This window comes from Vicia villosa, linkage group LG2 (assembly GCF_029867415.1).
Source record: "Vicia villosa cultivar HV-30 ecotype Madison, WI linkage group LG2, Vvil1.0, whole genome shotgun sequence".
NCBI classification, from domain to species: domain Eukaryota; kingdom Viridiplantae; phylum Streptophyta; class Magnoliopsida; order Fabales; family Fabaceae; genus Vicia; species Vicia villosa.
This window is the reverse complement of record NC_081181.1, coordinates 174501822-174517801: the sequence shown is the minus strand read 5'-3', so window position 1 is coordinate 174517801 and position 15980 is coordinate 174501822. Positions and strand designations below refer to the sequence as shown.

The window sequence follows — 15980 nt, the reverse complement described above, 5'->3', positions numbered from 1 at the left end:
ATTCATCCATGTTAAGTGCACCTTAAAGAAGAATGATTGCCTTTTTGTCGGCAAGAACTTTTTTCTTATCGTTGCCATCCCATTAAATTTTAGGTTTTGCCGATTCAACACCATCAACGACGGTTGTAGGAGCAAAGGGACCATCTTGAACAGCCTCCCATACTTCCTCTCCTTATGCTTCTAAGTGAGCCTTCATCCGAATTTTCCAAAAGTCGAAGTATTCTCCACAAAATATTGGAGGTTTGTTGTTGCTACCACCATCTCTAAAAACTGGATTTTGATTTGCGAAAGCCATCAGGATCTTTTAGGAACAGGTTATTTATAACCTGCTCTGATGCCAATTGTAAGTTCAAGAGTGCGCCTAAGAGGGGGTAAATTAGGAGTTTGAAAATTTACCGGTTTTTAGAAACAAGTTGTTCTTATTTTTGTGGTTTATGGTAAGATTATGAAAGCAATAAAGTGCAGAAAAAAATAAAGGACACAAGAATATATCCTGGTTCTCCTTACAATCTGAGAGTACTCCAGCCCCCTTTCAACATGAAAGAGATTTTACTATTCTTTGTGACTTGTACAAGACCCACACAAACACCAAGAACAATCCTCTTGGATTTTACACTAAGTCCACTAAGAGAACAATCCTCTCAAAGTGACTTTCTATCTTCCAACAATCCTGGACAGCAAGATACAACCAACCAAGTAGAACAAGAAAAACAATCCTTTCCTTGCTACTCTCCTGTTTTCAACAATCCTGGACAACAAGCAATTACAAAATACTTTTGAAAAATATTTGAGTAGTAAAGTTGATGAACATATATCAATCATTAGGATTGATCTTCTCTTCCAAATAAGCAATTTATTATGACAATCAGGGTCGGCCCAATGAATCGCGAGACCCTGTTCTAATTTTAAAAATACATAATTTTAATAATAAAAAAAAAGTAGATCTAAATTAAAAAAAATATATGATTTTAATGATAAAAAATAATACATAAAAAAAATAATATTATATACTAATCAAATGAATCACTAAAAAATTGAAAATATTGTTTAAACATATAATATCATTTCCTATGGTTTAAATTTTATAACTACATCAAAAGAAATTTTTCCGGACACTTTTAAAAGTAAATTTATCAATTAAATTTTTATATTTTATTATTTCTGAAATATTAATTTTAATTGTTATTTTTGTCAATTCATTAAATATTTTTATCAAACAATTCAGTTTCGTTGTAAAATTGTGTTCATATATTAAATTATTATATGAGTAAAAATTAGGAATTAATAATAAAAAATATTGACAATTAATAATTAAAAGTTAAAAAAAATTAAACTTAAAACATAAATATAAATGAACAACATTGACTCAAGAGGAAAAAAAAACATTAAATGAATTATTCTAATATAACATCCATGTTATTTTTTTAATATATAATATATAATTCTGAAAGCTGTAAAAAAAATTGTAGCAACAAATTTTTATTAAAGCATAAAAGCATCGTGAACACCACCTCTCATTCTCTTTGTGCCTATGGATCTATTACTAGCTAATATTATAGTACATTATTTTTGCTAAGTGTAGATAAAGTCACAGAAACAATATAAAATTTTGGGCCCTTAGAATTTTGGGGTCCAGTTCTATAGCACATGTAGAACCGGTAAAAGGTCGGGCCTGATGACAATATAGTGCTCAAGTGTTTATGAGAATGATATGAATTTTCTTGAATATTATGAACATACATGTAGAAAGTTCTTTATGATTAAGAACAAAAACACTTGTTTGAAAATTTGAGAGAAAAGTATGATGTTAAATTGCAATGGAAGAGGTGATTTTTTTATTTGAAATTTCATGTATTTATAAGTGCACAACACCTCTATGAAACATGGTAAAGTTTGAGATATTTTCACGAAGGTTTGCAATAGTTTAGAATTACAATGGTTCTTGAAAAAACATAATTTTAAATTCAGTACAATACTTCTTAAGTCAATTAAAACGGTCAATTGACTTAACAACTTCGCAGCATTTTTCAAATTTAAAAATACTATTTCAGAACGTTGTAAATTGTGGCTGTTTTTGTGTTGTTACGGCAGGTCAAAATGTCACAATTTACCAAAAACTGCATGTTTAAAAATTTGAAAATTTGTCTAGTTATTTGAACCAACCTAATGCAACATCTATTGATTTATTCAAGTCAATATATTATATTGAAAGATATTTAACATGGTTCAAACATGATGAAAAAAATTATATTTAAAAGTGATTTAACATGGTTCAAATATGATAAAAAAATTATATTTGAAAGTGATTTTGAACACAAATGACCAATGCATGCAAGTGATTTTTCGGAGAATAATTTGAGCACTAAAATTATCAATATAATTGCATTCTTGTACCTCTATCAATCAAGATCCATATTTTTTTTTTATAGAAAACAATCTCATTCATTAGATGAAAAAGAGAGAGTACAAATGTAGAAAAAGAAATGTGTTAGGGCATTTTCCATCCACACATTGACAACATCACTAATAATTAAGACTAACAAACTATGAACATTAAAAAGCTTTGAGAGGATAGAAACCAAAAGGAAGGTACCAAACCAAAACTTTAATCCAATCAACCAAGCAAAATTCTTCTACAAGAGACATGTGAGTTTTGGAACTCCAATCTTTAAATCTATCAAATTACGGATCGTATCTTTAGCTTTGACACTAGCTTTATCACGCTCAAATCGATTATTCAGGTTCACAATATTGATTAATCTCACAACTTGTGAATGAAACGATTGTTGACTGAAAAGAGGAGTTTGATTTGCCACATCCCTAGTAAGATTCTTACTCCAAAACACATTTCTTTTGTCCAAGCTTCTTTGAGGCATTTCACCAAATACCTTGAGTACAAACTTAAAACAACCTAAGCCTAATAACAACACACCCAACAAAACAAACCAAACAAGAAAAAATAGAACCCATAACAAAACAAGTACAATAAAATAAAATATTACATGAAAACACGCAAATAAAATTCGGGCTTCCTTATCTTCCGGTAGTGGCGGCTCCGGTGGGGGTCGTTTTCCATGTTGGTGGAGGTGATTTTGGAGTTGCAAATGATTGATGATTGATGGTGGAGAGGAGGAGGAGCTTGATGGAGGTTGGAGGAAGAAACATGTATGGATCTAACATGGGTGAGAGGTTCAAAGGAATGAAAAGAGAGGAGAGAAAACTTACAATGGGGGAGGAACCTCCATTGAAGAGGAGATGACCACCACAATGGTGGTGAATAACTTCCATGGAGTAGGAGGATCCCCTACAAGAGGGGAGGTGACACCTATCAAAAGAGGGGAACATGGAAAACCCTAAGTTTAGAGAGAGGGGAGAGTTTCTCTCTCTAAACATTTTATTAAGATCCATGCTTAGTCTTTAACTTTAATCATAAATAATTTGGTGCTAACTTTTGCTCATGATAAGACTTAGACACTTGAATTGATACATTATTCTTGAAACTTTTTCCATACTTTTTGACATGATTATTTGACTTTCACTTTGTATTCATCAAAACACATTAAATGAAGAGTCTTGACTTCACAGGATGAAAAATTCTCTCATTTTTTTTCTCAAAGAAATAAAGTACTTCATTACTAAAATTTTAAATATATAAATATAAGAGGCTAAAGGCTTTATAGAAATTTTATTTTAAAAATAAAATAAAAAATATTAATTTTATGCTTATCCTAAAATCAGTATACAATTTCTAAAATATATTTTTTTAATTACTTCTTAACTTATGCCCTATCATTATCCTACTATTCATTCAAATATTTAAAGGTGTAAAATTTGGTTTCTTTGTTAAATTGTTTTCTGTATTCCGATTTTCGCTCCACTCCGCGCAAAACCTCCGTTTTCTCCGATTCCGGCTACTGCGTTGTCCACCGGTAATCGCAGCACCTCCTGTTGACGCGTCATCATTTTCATCCAGTCAACAGTTCATCCAAGGTCTCTCAAATTTTCTATATATGTTACTGTCTTGCGCGCTATCAATTTTCAGAATTTTTTCAGTTTCATACACTACCATGAATGTGTGTTGCAATATACTCATTTTGATTTGTGAAATTCCAGTTCATTTGTTGTAACTATGTATAGTTTTTAGAGTTGGAGAATTAGAAGCATTGTATTTTTGAAGATTTAGGGCATGTTTGGATAAACAGCTTATATCGCAAGTGCTGGCATAAGCTATTTTTGTAACAAAAAGATAAAATAAATTTAACTTATTTTTCATAAGTTATCTTGGAGAATTTATAAAAATAAGTGCATTTTTTTTTAAAAAAGTGTCATAAGCTGTTTGATAAGGTCGTTCACTATCACAAAACTTATGCCAATAAATAAGCTCAAATAAGTCAATTCAAACTGACCTTTTTGGTGTTAACAAGTAACTTTGGTGATTATAATTCGATTGCAATATCATAATTGAAGGGGGGAGACGGAAAAAGTTGAGGAGTTTGTGAGAGCATTGAACTCTAAAGGTATGTTTGGTTCAAAGAGTTCACCGAAATTTGGTGAATTCAAATACTAGGTTTTGTTTCTCGTAATTATTGTGAAGCTAATAAGCTATTACATTTTTATATTAAGCTCTTGTATTATCAAACAACAGTATTGTTTGGCTTTGCAAAATACACAAGAATCTTACAATAAAGCTCATATATCATTCTAGAGATGGTACATTTGATCACATTTTTCTTCTTCTTCATTATGCTCAACCCTTTCCCATCTTTTAGGTGTCCAAACAGAACACATTTTACATTCTACTCAATTTCTCGACTTTTGCTAGTACAAGAGAGGAAACGAGAGGGCGCATAGCACTGGCATAACAGAATCTGTTAACATCAATGCAATTCCGCAGACTGAAAATGAGACCAATATTCCTTGACAAGCTTTCTAAACAAGGACTCTTCTCTCATCATCAAGCTCATTGGCTCGTCATACTCCACCAACTTTCCTGGAAATACAATCAAAAGCTTTTCATTCTTTGAAGAAATCGAGTAAGTGATAACATATCCTTAACCTTTTCTTTTTCATGATTTCAAGTGTGATAGTCAAGTACCTTAGATTTTACATGTTACGATTTATGTGCTATGTGCTATGTTAACATGTTAAAGCAACTACCTCATGGTTTATCACCCTATGATTGGCGTGTGTAATGTGTATGTTAGAATATTTATCATCAACATAAAGAAATGTCTATGGACTGAGTCTTGGATTTGTCTAAAAAATGCTTGTTAAATGAGATAGAAAGACAATAAAATCGAAGAGAAAAAACTTACCATCACTGATTGAAAGAACCTTAGTGCAATCCATCACAGTAGGTATTCTGTGTGCTACTGTGATCACAGTACAATCTGCAAACTCCGTTCTAATGGTTTTCTGTAGAATCGTATCAGTTGAATTATCAATTGATGCAGTTGCTTCATCCAGTACCAGTATCCTACTTCTCCTTAAAAGAGCACGCCCTAAACAGAATAACTGTCTTTGTCCCATACTCCAGTTTGATCCATCTTCAACAACTGCACAAGTTTTCACGTGTCATTACTAACTTAATCGATATAAAAGACAAAATCATCAAGACTTAGGAAACATATTCAAAAGAGATAATCCTAACTTTTTTCCAAAAATACCATCAACGAGCGCTTATATTAAATGAAACTAAGTGTACCTGAGGAGTTCAAGCCCTCTTCTTTCTTTTGAACAACTTCTCTAAGTTGGCACTTCCCAAGAACCTTCATATTAACCAATCATTAGTTTACATTTCTATGCATTAAACAAAAAAAATTTAGAATGTTGAATATTTTTTTACCTCCCATATCTCTTGATCATTGTGTTGGGATAAAGGGTCCAAATTAAATCTTACTGTCCCATTAAAAAGAGTAGGATCCTGAGGTATAATCCCAAAACGTGACCTCAAATCATGAAGCCCAATAGACGAGATATCTATGCCGTCAACTACAACTTTTCCTCCTTCTGGTTCCACAAGACGAAATAAAGTACCAATAAGAGTGGACTTCCCACTGCCTGTTCTGCCAACAATTCCAATCTTGTGACCTGCTTCAAATGTGCATGTGATCCCATGAAGTACAAGTGGACCACCAGGTCTGTATCGTATCTAATATGGTATAAATAAACAAATTACATACTTCATTTCAACTCCCGTTTTACCAACAGTATGATTCACATTTTGAAAATAAGTAAAAATTACCTTCAAGTCATTTATTTCTACTTTTCCTGCAATTGGCCAATTCAAAGGAGGACGATTGTCTTCTATTATTTCTTGGGCCTCACTTTGTATATGCATATATTGATTTAGCCTCTCTACTGATATTATATGATCTGCGAGACTGCATTGAATCCGAATAGAAAATACTAAGGAAGCATTTAGTGTAAGGCCATATGACAGAGCCAGACCGATAAATCCTGAAATGAAAGATATTGAAATTTAGTAATTTGCTAGGGGAGATCGATGCTTATGTTTTAAGATAAATCAAATGATTTAAGTAACCAAATTCTCACCAGAGGTGAAAGTCCCTGGTGGAAGTATAACCATGCAAAGTGCTGCAGAGGAAAGAACAAGCGCACTCATTGTTTCTAATCGTTGGATCAACCATTCATTTGAGGCAAAACTATGGAAAAATGTACTAGCGTTAATATCAATTAGATCAAGATTCTTCTTAAAAAAACGATCTTCCTCCTCAAAGGCTCTTATTGTCACAGCTCCGGATACAGTTTCTGCTACATGATTAGCTAAATAGGATTTTGTTGTGCCGCTCATCCGCATCATTTCTTTCACTGAGACTAAGTAGTATCTCTGCTTAAACCACACAAAAATATTTTACATTATTTGCTTTAGAGATAGTCTAGATAAATCAAAGAAGAACATGGTCATTACCTGTAGACGAATCGTAATGTATACTATTGGTATAACCACAATCAATACTTGCCATGTGACAATTGCTAAAACTATAAGAACAGAATAAAAGTTTATTGTGGCTCCGACTGAAAATAGGAGGCTAAATGGCATGTCAAGATCCGTAATGCTCAGATCAGATGAAACCTAAACAAAGAAAAAGTGGTTCAAATATAATTATTGTTTTTTTCTATTGCATTTCGGGGGAAGTGATTTAGTATGCTTACCCTACTTAGTATCCTTCCCAATGGTGTAGAGTCGTAAAAAGACATTGGTGCTCGAAAGAGGGAGTTCATCAATTGTAAAAATAAATATTTTGAAGAATGAAGACCCAAAGCTACTATAAAGGAACTTCTGATCAACATGAAAAGTATTGAAGAAGCTCCGATCCAGAAATAAACTAAAATCAACTGCAACGTGCTGACACGAGGATTGTCAACATTAGCAGCCATCCATGAGTTTTGCAGTATCTGAGAAACCAAAAAAATAAGGTGACAAAACGAAGCCCCGAGGAAGAAAATATAGCCTTTCATATTATTCAGATATTGTAAGTAAGGCTTCAACCCTCTGTCTCCTTCCTCTCTCTCTTCTTGCTTAATTAATTGATTTCCATTCAATTCTTTACACTCTTTTTCCACTAACACTTGAGTAATCTTTCTAGAAGTGTGAGAAAAAGTAACGTTCGCAAGCTGGTTTGAACTAGCAGTAACCTTGTGAGCATTGACAAGGTCCTGGAATTCTTGGCTTGTTGTCAATAGCTGGTGATATGGACCAGCTTGTAGGATTACCCCATCTGACATCAACTGTAAAGAAAATAAAATTGTTGAACAACCTTAATTTGTGTCTAAGTTTAACAATACAATGAATATTAAGAAAAGGGAGGTATTTGCTGTAGAGAAAATGATTCACTATCTTTTTAGATCTTTTGAGTATGTGTGGAGAAGACTCATGAAATTCAGGTAACGAGAGTTGATTAGATGGAGAATAGTTTAATGTTTATTAGTTGAAGATAGAGAGAGATGAAATGAAATTACAGATAAAGAAATTACCGAAACAGAATCAAATACTGGTAGAAATTCTACTTGATGAGTCACGAGTAAGACAGTTTTCCCTTTGAGTCCTTCCATGATGTATTCCTGTCAAGTTTCTAAGACATCTTTAGTAAATAATGACAGTAGAGATATACAAGTAGAATGTGAAGAAAAGATGTTTTTACATTAAACAAACATTTTGTAGTATGTGCATCAACAGCACTAAATGGATCATCCAAGAGATATATATCAGCATTCTCATATAGAGCCCGTGCGAGTTGAATTCGCTGCTTTTGACCTCCACTCAAATTAACTCCTCTCTCGCCTATTTCGGTGAGGTCACCGTAAGGAAGCAACTCAAGGTCCTTTATCAGTGAAGACCTTTGAAGTGTTTCTTGATATATTTGATCATCAAACTCAGATCCAAATAAAATATTTTCCCGTATTGTGCCTGTTTGTATCCATGCTGTTTGAGAAACATATGCAAACTTCCCGTAAACATCAATCTGCAATGCAGAAAATATTTTGATAACAAAAATAAGAATGTCATTTAAGCTATACCTAATTAGAGTATCACATGATTTAAAAGTGTATTGTATGAACAGAAAGGAAACAAAAGCTTACCGTTCCCTTTGTATTAGGAACTTCTCCTAGAATTGTTGCTAAGAGGGTTGATTTTCCCGAACCAACTTCTCCACAAATAGCCACCTTTTGTCCAGGTCTAATGTCCAAATTTATGTTTCTTAGTGTTGACTTTGATACGTTACCTTCCCATGAAAAGTCGGCTGATTTTATTAAAACTGAGCCTTTGAGGTTGTCATTAAAGCACCTGCTATTGAAATTTGAACTATGCAGTTCTGGTGCCTCAAGGAAATTACATATCCGAGCAAATGCAACTTTTGCTTGAATAGTTACTGCAATAACATCTGGGATGCTTGTAATTAGCTCTTGTACAAGGCGTAAAGTTGCTACAAAAGTGAAAACATTACTTGCATGCAAAGGAATTTTGAGCAAATAGCATGCTAGAAAAGAAGCAGCTGATACAAGCATTGGCGAGATCCAAAAGAGAAAGACAACACATGTCTTTCTTAATAGAACTGCAAATAGAAATTTGAGTTCCACATTTCTTAACTTTTCTATTGCATTTTTAAAATGATTTTCCCATGCATATAGCTTTAGCACTTTCATATTCACTAGAGCCTCAGAACTAGCCTTCAGTCTTTCATCTTGTGCCGCCATAAGTTTGCTATGAAACTTGTGATGTAACTTTGCTAGTGGACCATTGCAAAACACAGTGAGAACTATCACTGGTAGAGATGCTAATGTTGCCAGTCCAATTGCGCGGAAAAGAATTATTGATGCAATGGACAATTGGAGAATTGTTGTCCAAGTCCTATGAAACCAGAATGGAAATTCTCCAATTCTATAAGCATCCACAGTCATATAATTCATTATCTCACCATTAGAGTGAATCAATCTAGCTGAATTGGATAACCTTAATACTTTTTTATAAATTTTTGCCGTAAGTAGTGATCTAACTTTCATCCCAATAATCCTACCCCGGAAATACCATTGTCTTTGTGATATGGATTCTATGATCTTTATGAAGAAGAGTGATATGGCCAATACATAACCTTCATATTTGAAACTTTCATTACCCTCAGAAACCAATATAAATTCATTTAGAAGTAGAGGGCCACAAGATATAGCAAGTACTTTGAGCAAAGCAAAGAATCCTGTTATCAAAATCTCTCTTTGGTGGCATAAAACTATTGTCCAAAAAACCGATGGTTCATTTTGTCTTTGTCTGTTTATTTGTTCTTCAAACGACAAATAACAACTTTCTGCTTTTTCAGACTCTCTTAACTTTGGAATATCCTCGTCCTGAAGTGTTTTTTCTTGACCCTTTTTCATCAGTGGATTCAACCACCAAAATGATATCTTACTAAAGAAACCAGCTTTAGCAAATGGGGTTAACTGGTGATTGAAAGGATCACAAAGGCTTTCAACAGCGTCTATCTGAGCACTTTCATTACTGTAAGTGCACAACAACAGCAAAACTGCTCCTATGAAAGATATGGCATCTAAACTTGCCTTGAGGGATAGTTCTCTGGTGCTAATTGCATATGATATCGATAAACCACATAATATAGTAGAAACAAGAAATATGAGAATCGAAAACAACCACATCCATGCTTTTGAGAGTTGTTTTATGTGAAGACTTATAGTAAAAGTTACACACAGCCATGTGAGTCCATGAAACAGTTCTGGCAACCACCAGTTAAGAGGAAAGGCTTTGTGAGTTTTCATGACTAAAACCCAAATTCCTAAGCAAAAATGCAGCAAAGCATGAGAGGCATTGGTTATAGCAGAAACTAGCTGCAAGTTTGAATATCTTACTAGACTCCAAAAGGGTCTTGAGGCAAACTTCAGGAACATGATGATTGATAGCATGATCAACATGAATAAATCAAAGAAAATGAGCAACATGTGGTTAATGCATGAAGAAGGATCTTTCAAAAACTTGAAATCATAACTTATAGGTTTGCCTCCACAAATCATGTTCCAGTAATCTTCCATCTTTTTAGTTTCTCTTTACTTATCAAAATTCTGTAACAAGAAGAGACAAAATTATATCTTTAAGCATTTTTACTACATGATTTATATTTGTAAACAGAATAGTTGATTATTAAACTCCTTAATAATTTATTATTAAACCATCTATATTTGTATATGAACTGTTTTAAACTCCTTAAATTTTAATAAATTTTTTTGAATAATTTGTTTGACAGCCTATAATGGTTAATAACTTAAATTTTGGCCAATCAACACGAATAAAGAATAGTAGAAATCATGAAAATAGCATATTTAAGTGATGATAAAAACAAAAAAAAACTTAATTACCTAGTGAATATTGGATTTTGTTTTCATTTTGTTGCTTGGACAATTTTTTTTTATTGAAAATGTTCTAGCTAAAAAGAGCAAAATACATATGACAGCATGATTGTTAATGGTTGATATATTTTTTAGTCATGCTAAGAAAGAGAGTTATTTCAAGCGTTATTCAATGGTTATAGTAATAATTTTATTTTTTGATTACTTAAATAAGGTGAATTGAAAGGGTGAAATTGATAAATAAATTAATTCAAGAAACTTGCAAGTTGAATAAATCAAGTAGTTAGTAAATGAAGAAAGAATATCTCGAATAGAATATATAATAGTTAAGCGAATGAAGAAAACCTTTGAGTGAAATTAAACTATGCATCTTTCCGGAAAAATAAAGATAAACAATGCATTAAAGAAATTGCGTAATTAATTAAAGATATTTGTAATAAATACTTCAATAAATTTTGAATAATCAATAAATTATTGAGATAATTAATTCATCTCTAATTAAATGAAAAATATAAACGTTTAAATTGTTTAGAGTTCCGTTAAATGTTCAACCATAATAATAAACATTGAATCTATGTTATGTTTCTCTCTTTCAATGAACTACTTTTATTTATTTTTTTCAACCACAAGATTTAAAACAGGATAGATGGTGTTTTAGACCGACTATCCATATGCGCAAATTATACACAATAAAATCAAAAGGCCACTATTTAGCAATGAGATTATTGTCTTTTCTCTACAACTTTTAAAAAATCTAATTTGGGCCAACTAAATAAATAAAAATATTACATATTGAATTATTTAAAATAAAATATTATTTAACTATTTATAAATATTATATAATAAATTGAATACGAAAGAGTGTAGAATTTAAAAAAAAAAAAAATGAAGATAAAGTTTTCTAAAACAGAAAATAAAAAGAAAAGACACATTACCTTAATTGTGAACAATTTTCTCTAACTTTATAGCATCTAGTTTATACAAATTAATTGTAGGTTGCATGTATATCCGACTATACTGCGAACTTGAGAAGTGATGTCTATTGCAAATATCACAGGGCGACAAATAAAAAAAAATGTTGCACAAGCACTTTGCTTCTGTAAAATAAAAATAAAACAATCTTTTCTAAAAATATTTGGTTAATATATAGAAGTGATGTCTGTTGCAAATAGAGAAAATGGCTGATGCACTGACACTGTCAATCAATCACAACTATGAATTAAGATAAATCAGATTGTTTTAAAAAGTTTATATAATATGACAAAACGATTTGTTTCTATTGGATGACAGTGTAAAATATTTTTACACAGAATATTTAAAAGTGTAAAACTTTTCAAAAGAGCCCTGGGATATGTATATTTAAATTTTTTACAATTGTTTTCAAAAACTATCATATTTTATAATATTAAAATTAAATCACGGGTTGTGTGTTAACCAACCATGTTATTGTATAATCATATTAAAATTTTATTAATATTAGTATTATTTTCAATATTAATATTATTTTTAACTATATTATTATGATATTTTCAAAAACTTCAATATTTTATAATATTAAAATTAAATCATGGATTGTATGTTAAACTATATTAAAATTTTATTAATATTAATATTATTTTTAACTATATTATTATGATTAAATATATTTAATTAAATTAATAGATTAATTAGATTTTTGAAAAAGAATTAAATTCATAGATTTAATAAATATATATTATTAAACGCCAACTTTTAAAAATAGAGCAGAGCCTTCAAATTATTTGAGACGACCCTGCTATCAAATTTTAATTATAATATAGTATCTTTTTTATGTTAATTACACTGATAACTGATTTTGTTGATATGATATACAATTTAAATATGAGATTTTTTTAAAAAAATTATATTTATAATATTTTCCCTGGACCTCTAAAATGTCAATACCGACCCTGAATGCATGCATAGCTTGTAGAATAATATTGACTATTCCTATCAGTGTTGTATATGCTGAAAGAAGTTTTTTTAAATTAAAATGATTAAAATCTTATTTGAGATCTACTATGTCACAAGATAGATTAAATAGTCTTGCGTTGATCTCAATTGAAAATAATTTTTTGAAGAACCTTGATTATAAACAAATTATTAATGATTTTGCAAAAGAAAATGCTAAGAGGCTGATATTTAAATAATTTTAAAGGTTTAGTCAATTTCTTTATAGGAAAAAAGATCGGATCAAGAAGAAGAAGAAGAATAAGTCTCTTCATAGTGATTTATGTTTTGATGTAGTATAACATTGATTCAAAGATTCATAAATATATTTTTTTTTTGCACAATGTCAAATGAAAATGTGTTTTTTATCCAATTGTTTCTTTTATCTTTATGTATTTATTGTTAAAAAAATTATAGGGACACCACTCTTTTAATTCGCTTAAGAGACCCAAATTCAAAGGACTGACCTATATATATATATATATATATATATATATATATATATATATATATATATATATATATATATATATATATATATATATATATATATATATATATATATATATATATATATATATATATATATATATATATATATAGGAGGGATATTCTTACTCCAAGAGTAAGTTATCAAGACTTACTCCACATTTTCACCATTAATTCTATTTAATCTAATGGCTAAAAATAATAAGAAATTAAATGTGGAGAGAAAATAATATTCATTAATTTTAACTATTAGATTAAGAAGAATTAATAGTCACAAATTAATGGTCAGGGAGAGATGAAAACTTGCTAAATTTATTCAAGAGCACTTGGATGAGATGTTAAGAAATCTCTTTCAGCTTAACTAGAGCTCTTTGATTCGATCTCAACCGTTAGTACATGAGCATGCAATAGTATTAAATTCTCTTGAGGCAGTTGTGAGCATTATGATTTTTTTTTGCACCCTTGTACAATGGGGGCACCTCTGAAAATTCCAACTATAGGTGAATTCGGAAATACATTTCTGAATGCATCAAATACCATTTTTTTCTTAAAAATTCATAAATGCATATTCAAATTCACTCTAAGGTAAATTTGCAGATACATCTTCGAACTGTGTGTGGAGTTAATTCGGAGATGCATCTCCGAATTATTGCCTGTGTTTTTTTTCATAACCAGTTTACTAAGATTATGGTGTTTTCAATTCAAACTAATTTTAATTCGATTAAAATTATCGTTATTTGTTTCAACGATTAATAAAACGAATATTATAGAACTGAGTAATGCATTAATAAAACCAAATATGATAGAAACTAAATATAATAGTACATCACTTGTTCTCCAAGTCGATGAAAAATAAACAAAATAAAATCAAAAGCATAGTCTATTGAGTATGCCTAATCCTAACAGCCCGACTCCTCCTCTACTTACGCTAACCCAAGACATTATGTGCCTCAGTAAGAATGGAACATGCTAAGGCAACTGCTTCATCGCCACCTCTTTCAAACAGTCTAGACTCGATGTTCTCTCCTGTCATTCGCATAATGTTTCAACAATCGACAAGACATCAATGGCATGATCATTAATGGCCAGCTCATTCTTTAGGATCTCCTCATGAGCATGCCTAGGTGGACGTCTAAGAGCGTTTTGTATCACGTAAAAGTGTGACACGTTATAGAACCAAGTCATGTAACCCTCAACATAACTCCATTGAGATGTGGCTTCATGACTCCGATACTCCATTGGTACCAGACGACTCCCAAAATCTGCCAAAAATGTCATCCAGCTCTCTGTAGACAATACTGATAGGAGCAGCTTGGAGCACCCAAACAACCGCATGTACCTCTCGGACACATACATGCACGTGATATTAGTCCCACATACCAACCATCCAAAGTATAAGGAAATGTGGTCGAATGAAATTCTTTCCCGGTGAGTACTGTATGGCATCCAGACGACGCCATCATGCTGAGTCTGGTCAATATACGCACGGAACCACAAGATATCATTATTCCCTCTACTAGAAATTAATCGGTAAGCAAATGGATAATCATCAATAGATAACGGGTCACGTATGAACCCATGAATGCAGTGATAGTGGAGCAGGATCCATTCCTGAAAACGAATAAGGAAAAAAATATTAATAACAAGTGTGAAAAAAGTTGCTAGTAACTTAGTAGTGGAATTTGGAAATTACCATAAGCATGGTGCATGAGCCTGTCATTTGTTTTGTCGTCCATTTACAACCTTCGCTTAGATTGGAGTACAGGTAAACCCATCATGCGACACCCCAATTCCACTCGTGAATGGACTTTAAGTCGGTGAAATATTTGAGATAAGCCACATCCACATAGTTTTTACTTTTGTCCACAAACATGTGCCAACCAAGAACATGAATAAGTACCTCAGGGAACACTTCCTATGGTAGGCAAGCCAAAGATCATCGGTGTCCGGGTGTTCGGCTATCTCCAAGTTATTGTCATACAAATCCGTCAACCAAGCAAACTTGGCACGTGCACCCCTGATTGTTCTACACTGCTTAAATGCTTCCGTAGGGTCAGCTCCCAAATAAGCCACCATCATATTCACCGCATCGGTCCTTTTAAGCTTTGAATGATCAAGCAACCTTCATCTCTTAGCAAATGCTGCCTGCATGCCATATACTTTCTTAGTAAACTACTAATCACAAGCTTTTTTTTTCAAAAAATAATTTGGCTCAAAGAGTGGGTAAACCAAACAATTCGGATTTTGGTGGTGTTATTGAGAAAGTAATCATTTGCTGGCATTATTTTTTAGAAATTCTCATGTTAAATTCGTTAGGAGACAAATCAATGAGGTTATTCATGCTGTCTTGATATAGGTGGCTTCATCTCTTGTTAATTTTTACAATTTTAATAATATACCAATATATATTGAAAATATTATTAAGCTTTTTCCGTAAAAAAGATAACACAAACAAAAATCAGAAACCTAAATAAGTTAACATCACATGTAGTGATGAATAGTCAATGGTTATGAATAATTAATAGATCAATACTAAAACATAACTTCCAAAATCCATAGCTTCCAAAATCCAGAGAGACTAAATATATATCATAAATAGAGTATTATCATAGGAGGTCAAACGTTACATCGTACAGGTTGTTCCTAGA

At 31.6% G+C, this 15980-nt stretch overlaps 1 protein-coding gene and 1 long non-coding RNA gene across 3 annotated transcripts; one reads left to right on the top strand and one right to left on the bottom strand.

The window, feature by feature from the left end:
- Window positions 1–3791: 3791 nt before the first annotated feature.
- LOC131653027 (uncharacterized) lies at window positions 3792–7341 on the top strand. 2 transcript variants are annotated; one of them, XR_009298933.1, is made up of 4 exons: window positions 3792–3990; window positions 4468–4517; window positions 4770–5033; window positions 7206–7341. It is a non-coding gene; the product is annotated as an uncharacterized LOC131653027 (long non-coding RNA). The 2 variants fall into 2 exon arrangements; XR_009298932.1 differs by lacking the exon at window positions 4468–4517 and having other exon boundaries at window positions 3798–3990.
- Window positions 4852–11008, bottom strand: LOC131653024 (ABC transporter C family member 10-like). The gene is made up of 12 exons (XM_058923053.1): window positions 10885–11008; window positions 8605–10590; window positions 8166–8486; window positions 7999–8085; window positions 7177–7752; window positions 6932–7096; window positions 6556–6850; window positions 6245–6459; window positions 5846–6151; window positions 5705–5768; window positions 5316–5555; window positions 4852–4990 (listed from the first exon to the last, which is right to left on the bottom strand). Exons 2-12 carry the CDS (start codon window positions 10558–10560, stop codon window positions 4878–4880), a joined length of 4338 nt encoding a protein of 1445 aa, XP_058779036.1. The 5' UTR covers window positions 10561–10590; window positions 10885–11008; the 3' UTR covers window positions 4852–4877.
- Between the last annotated feature and the right edge of the window lie 4972 nt (window positions 11009–15980).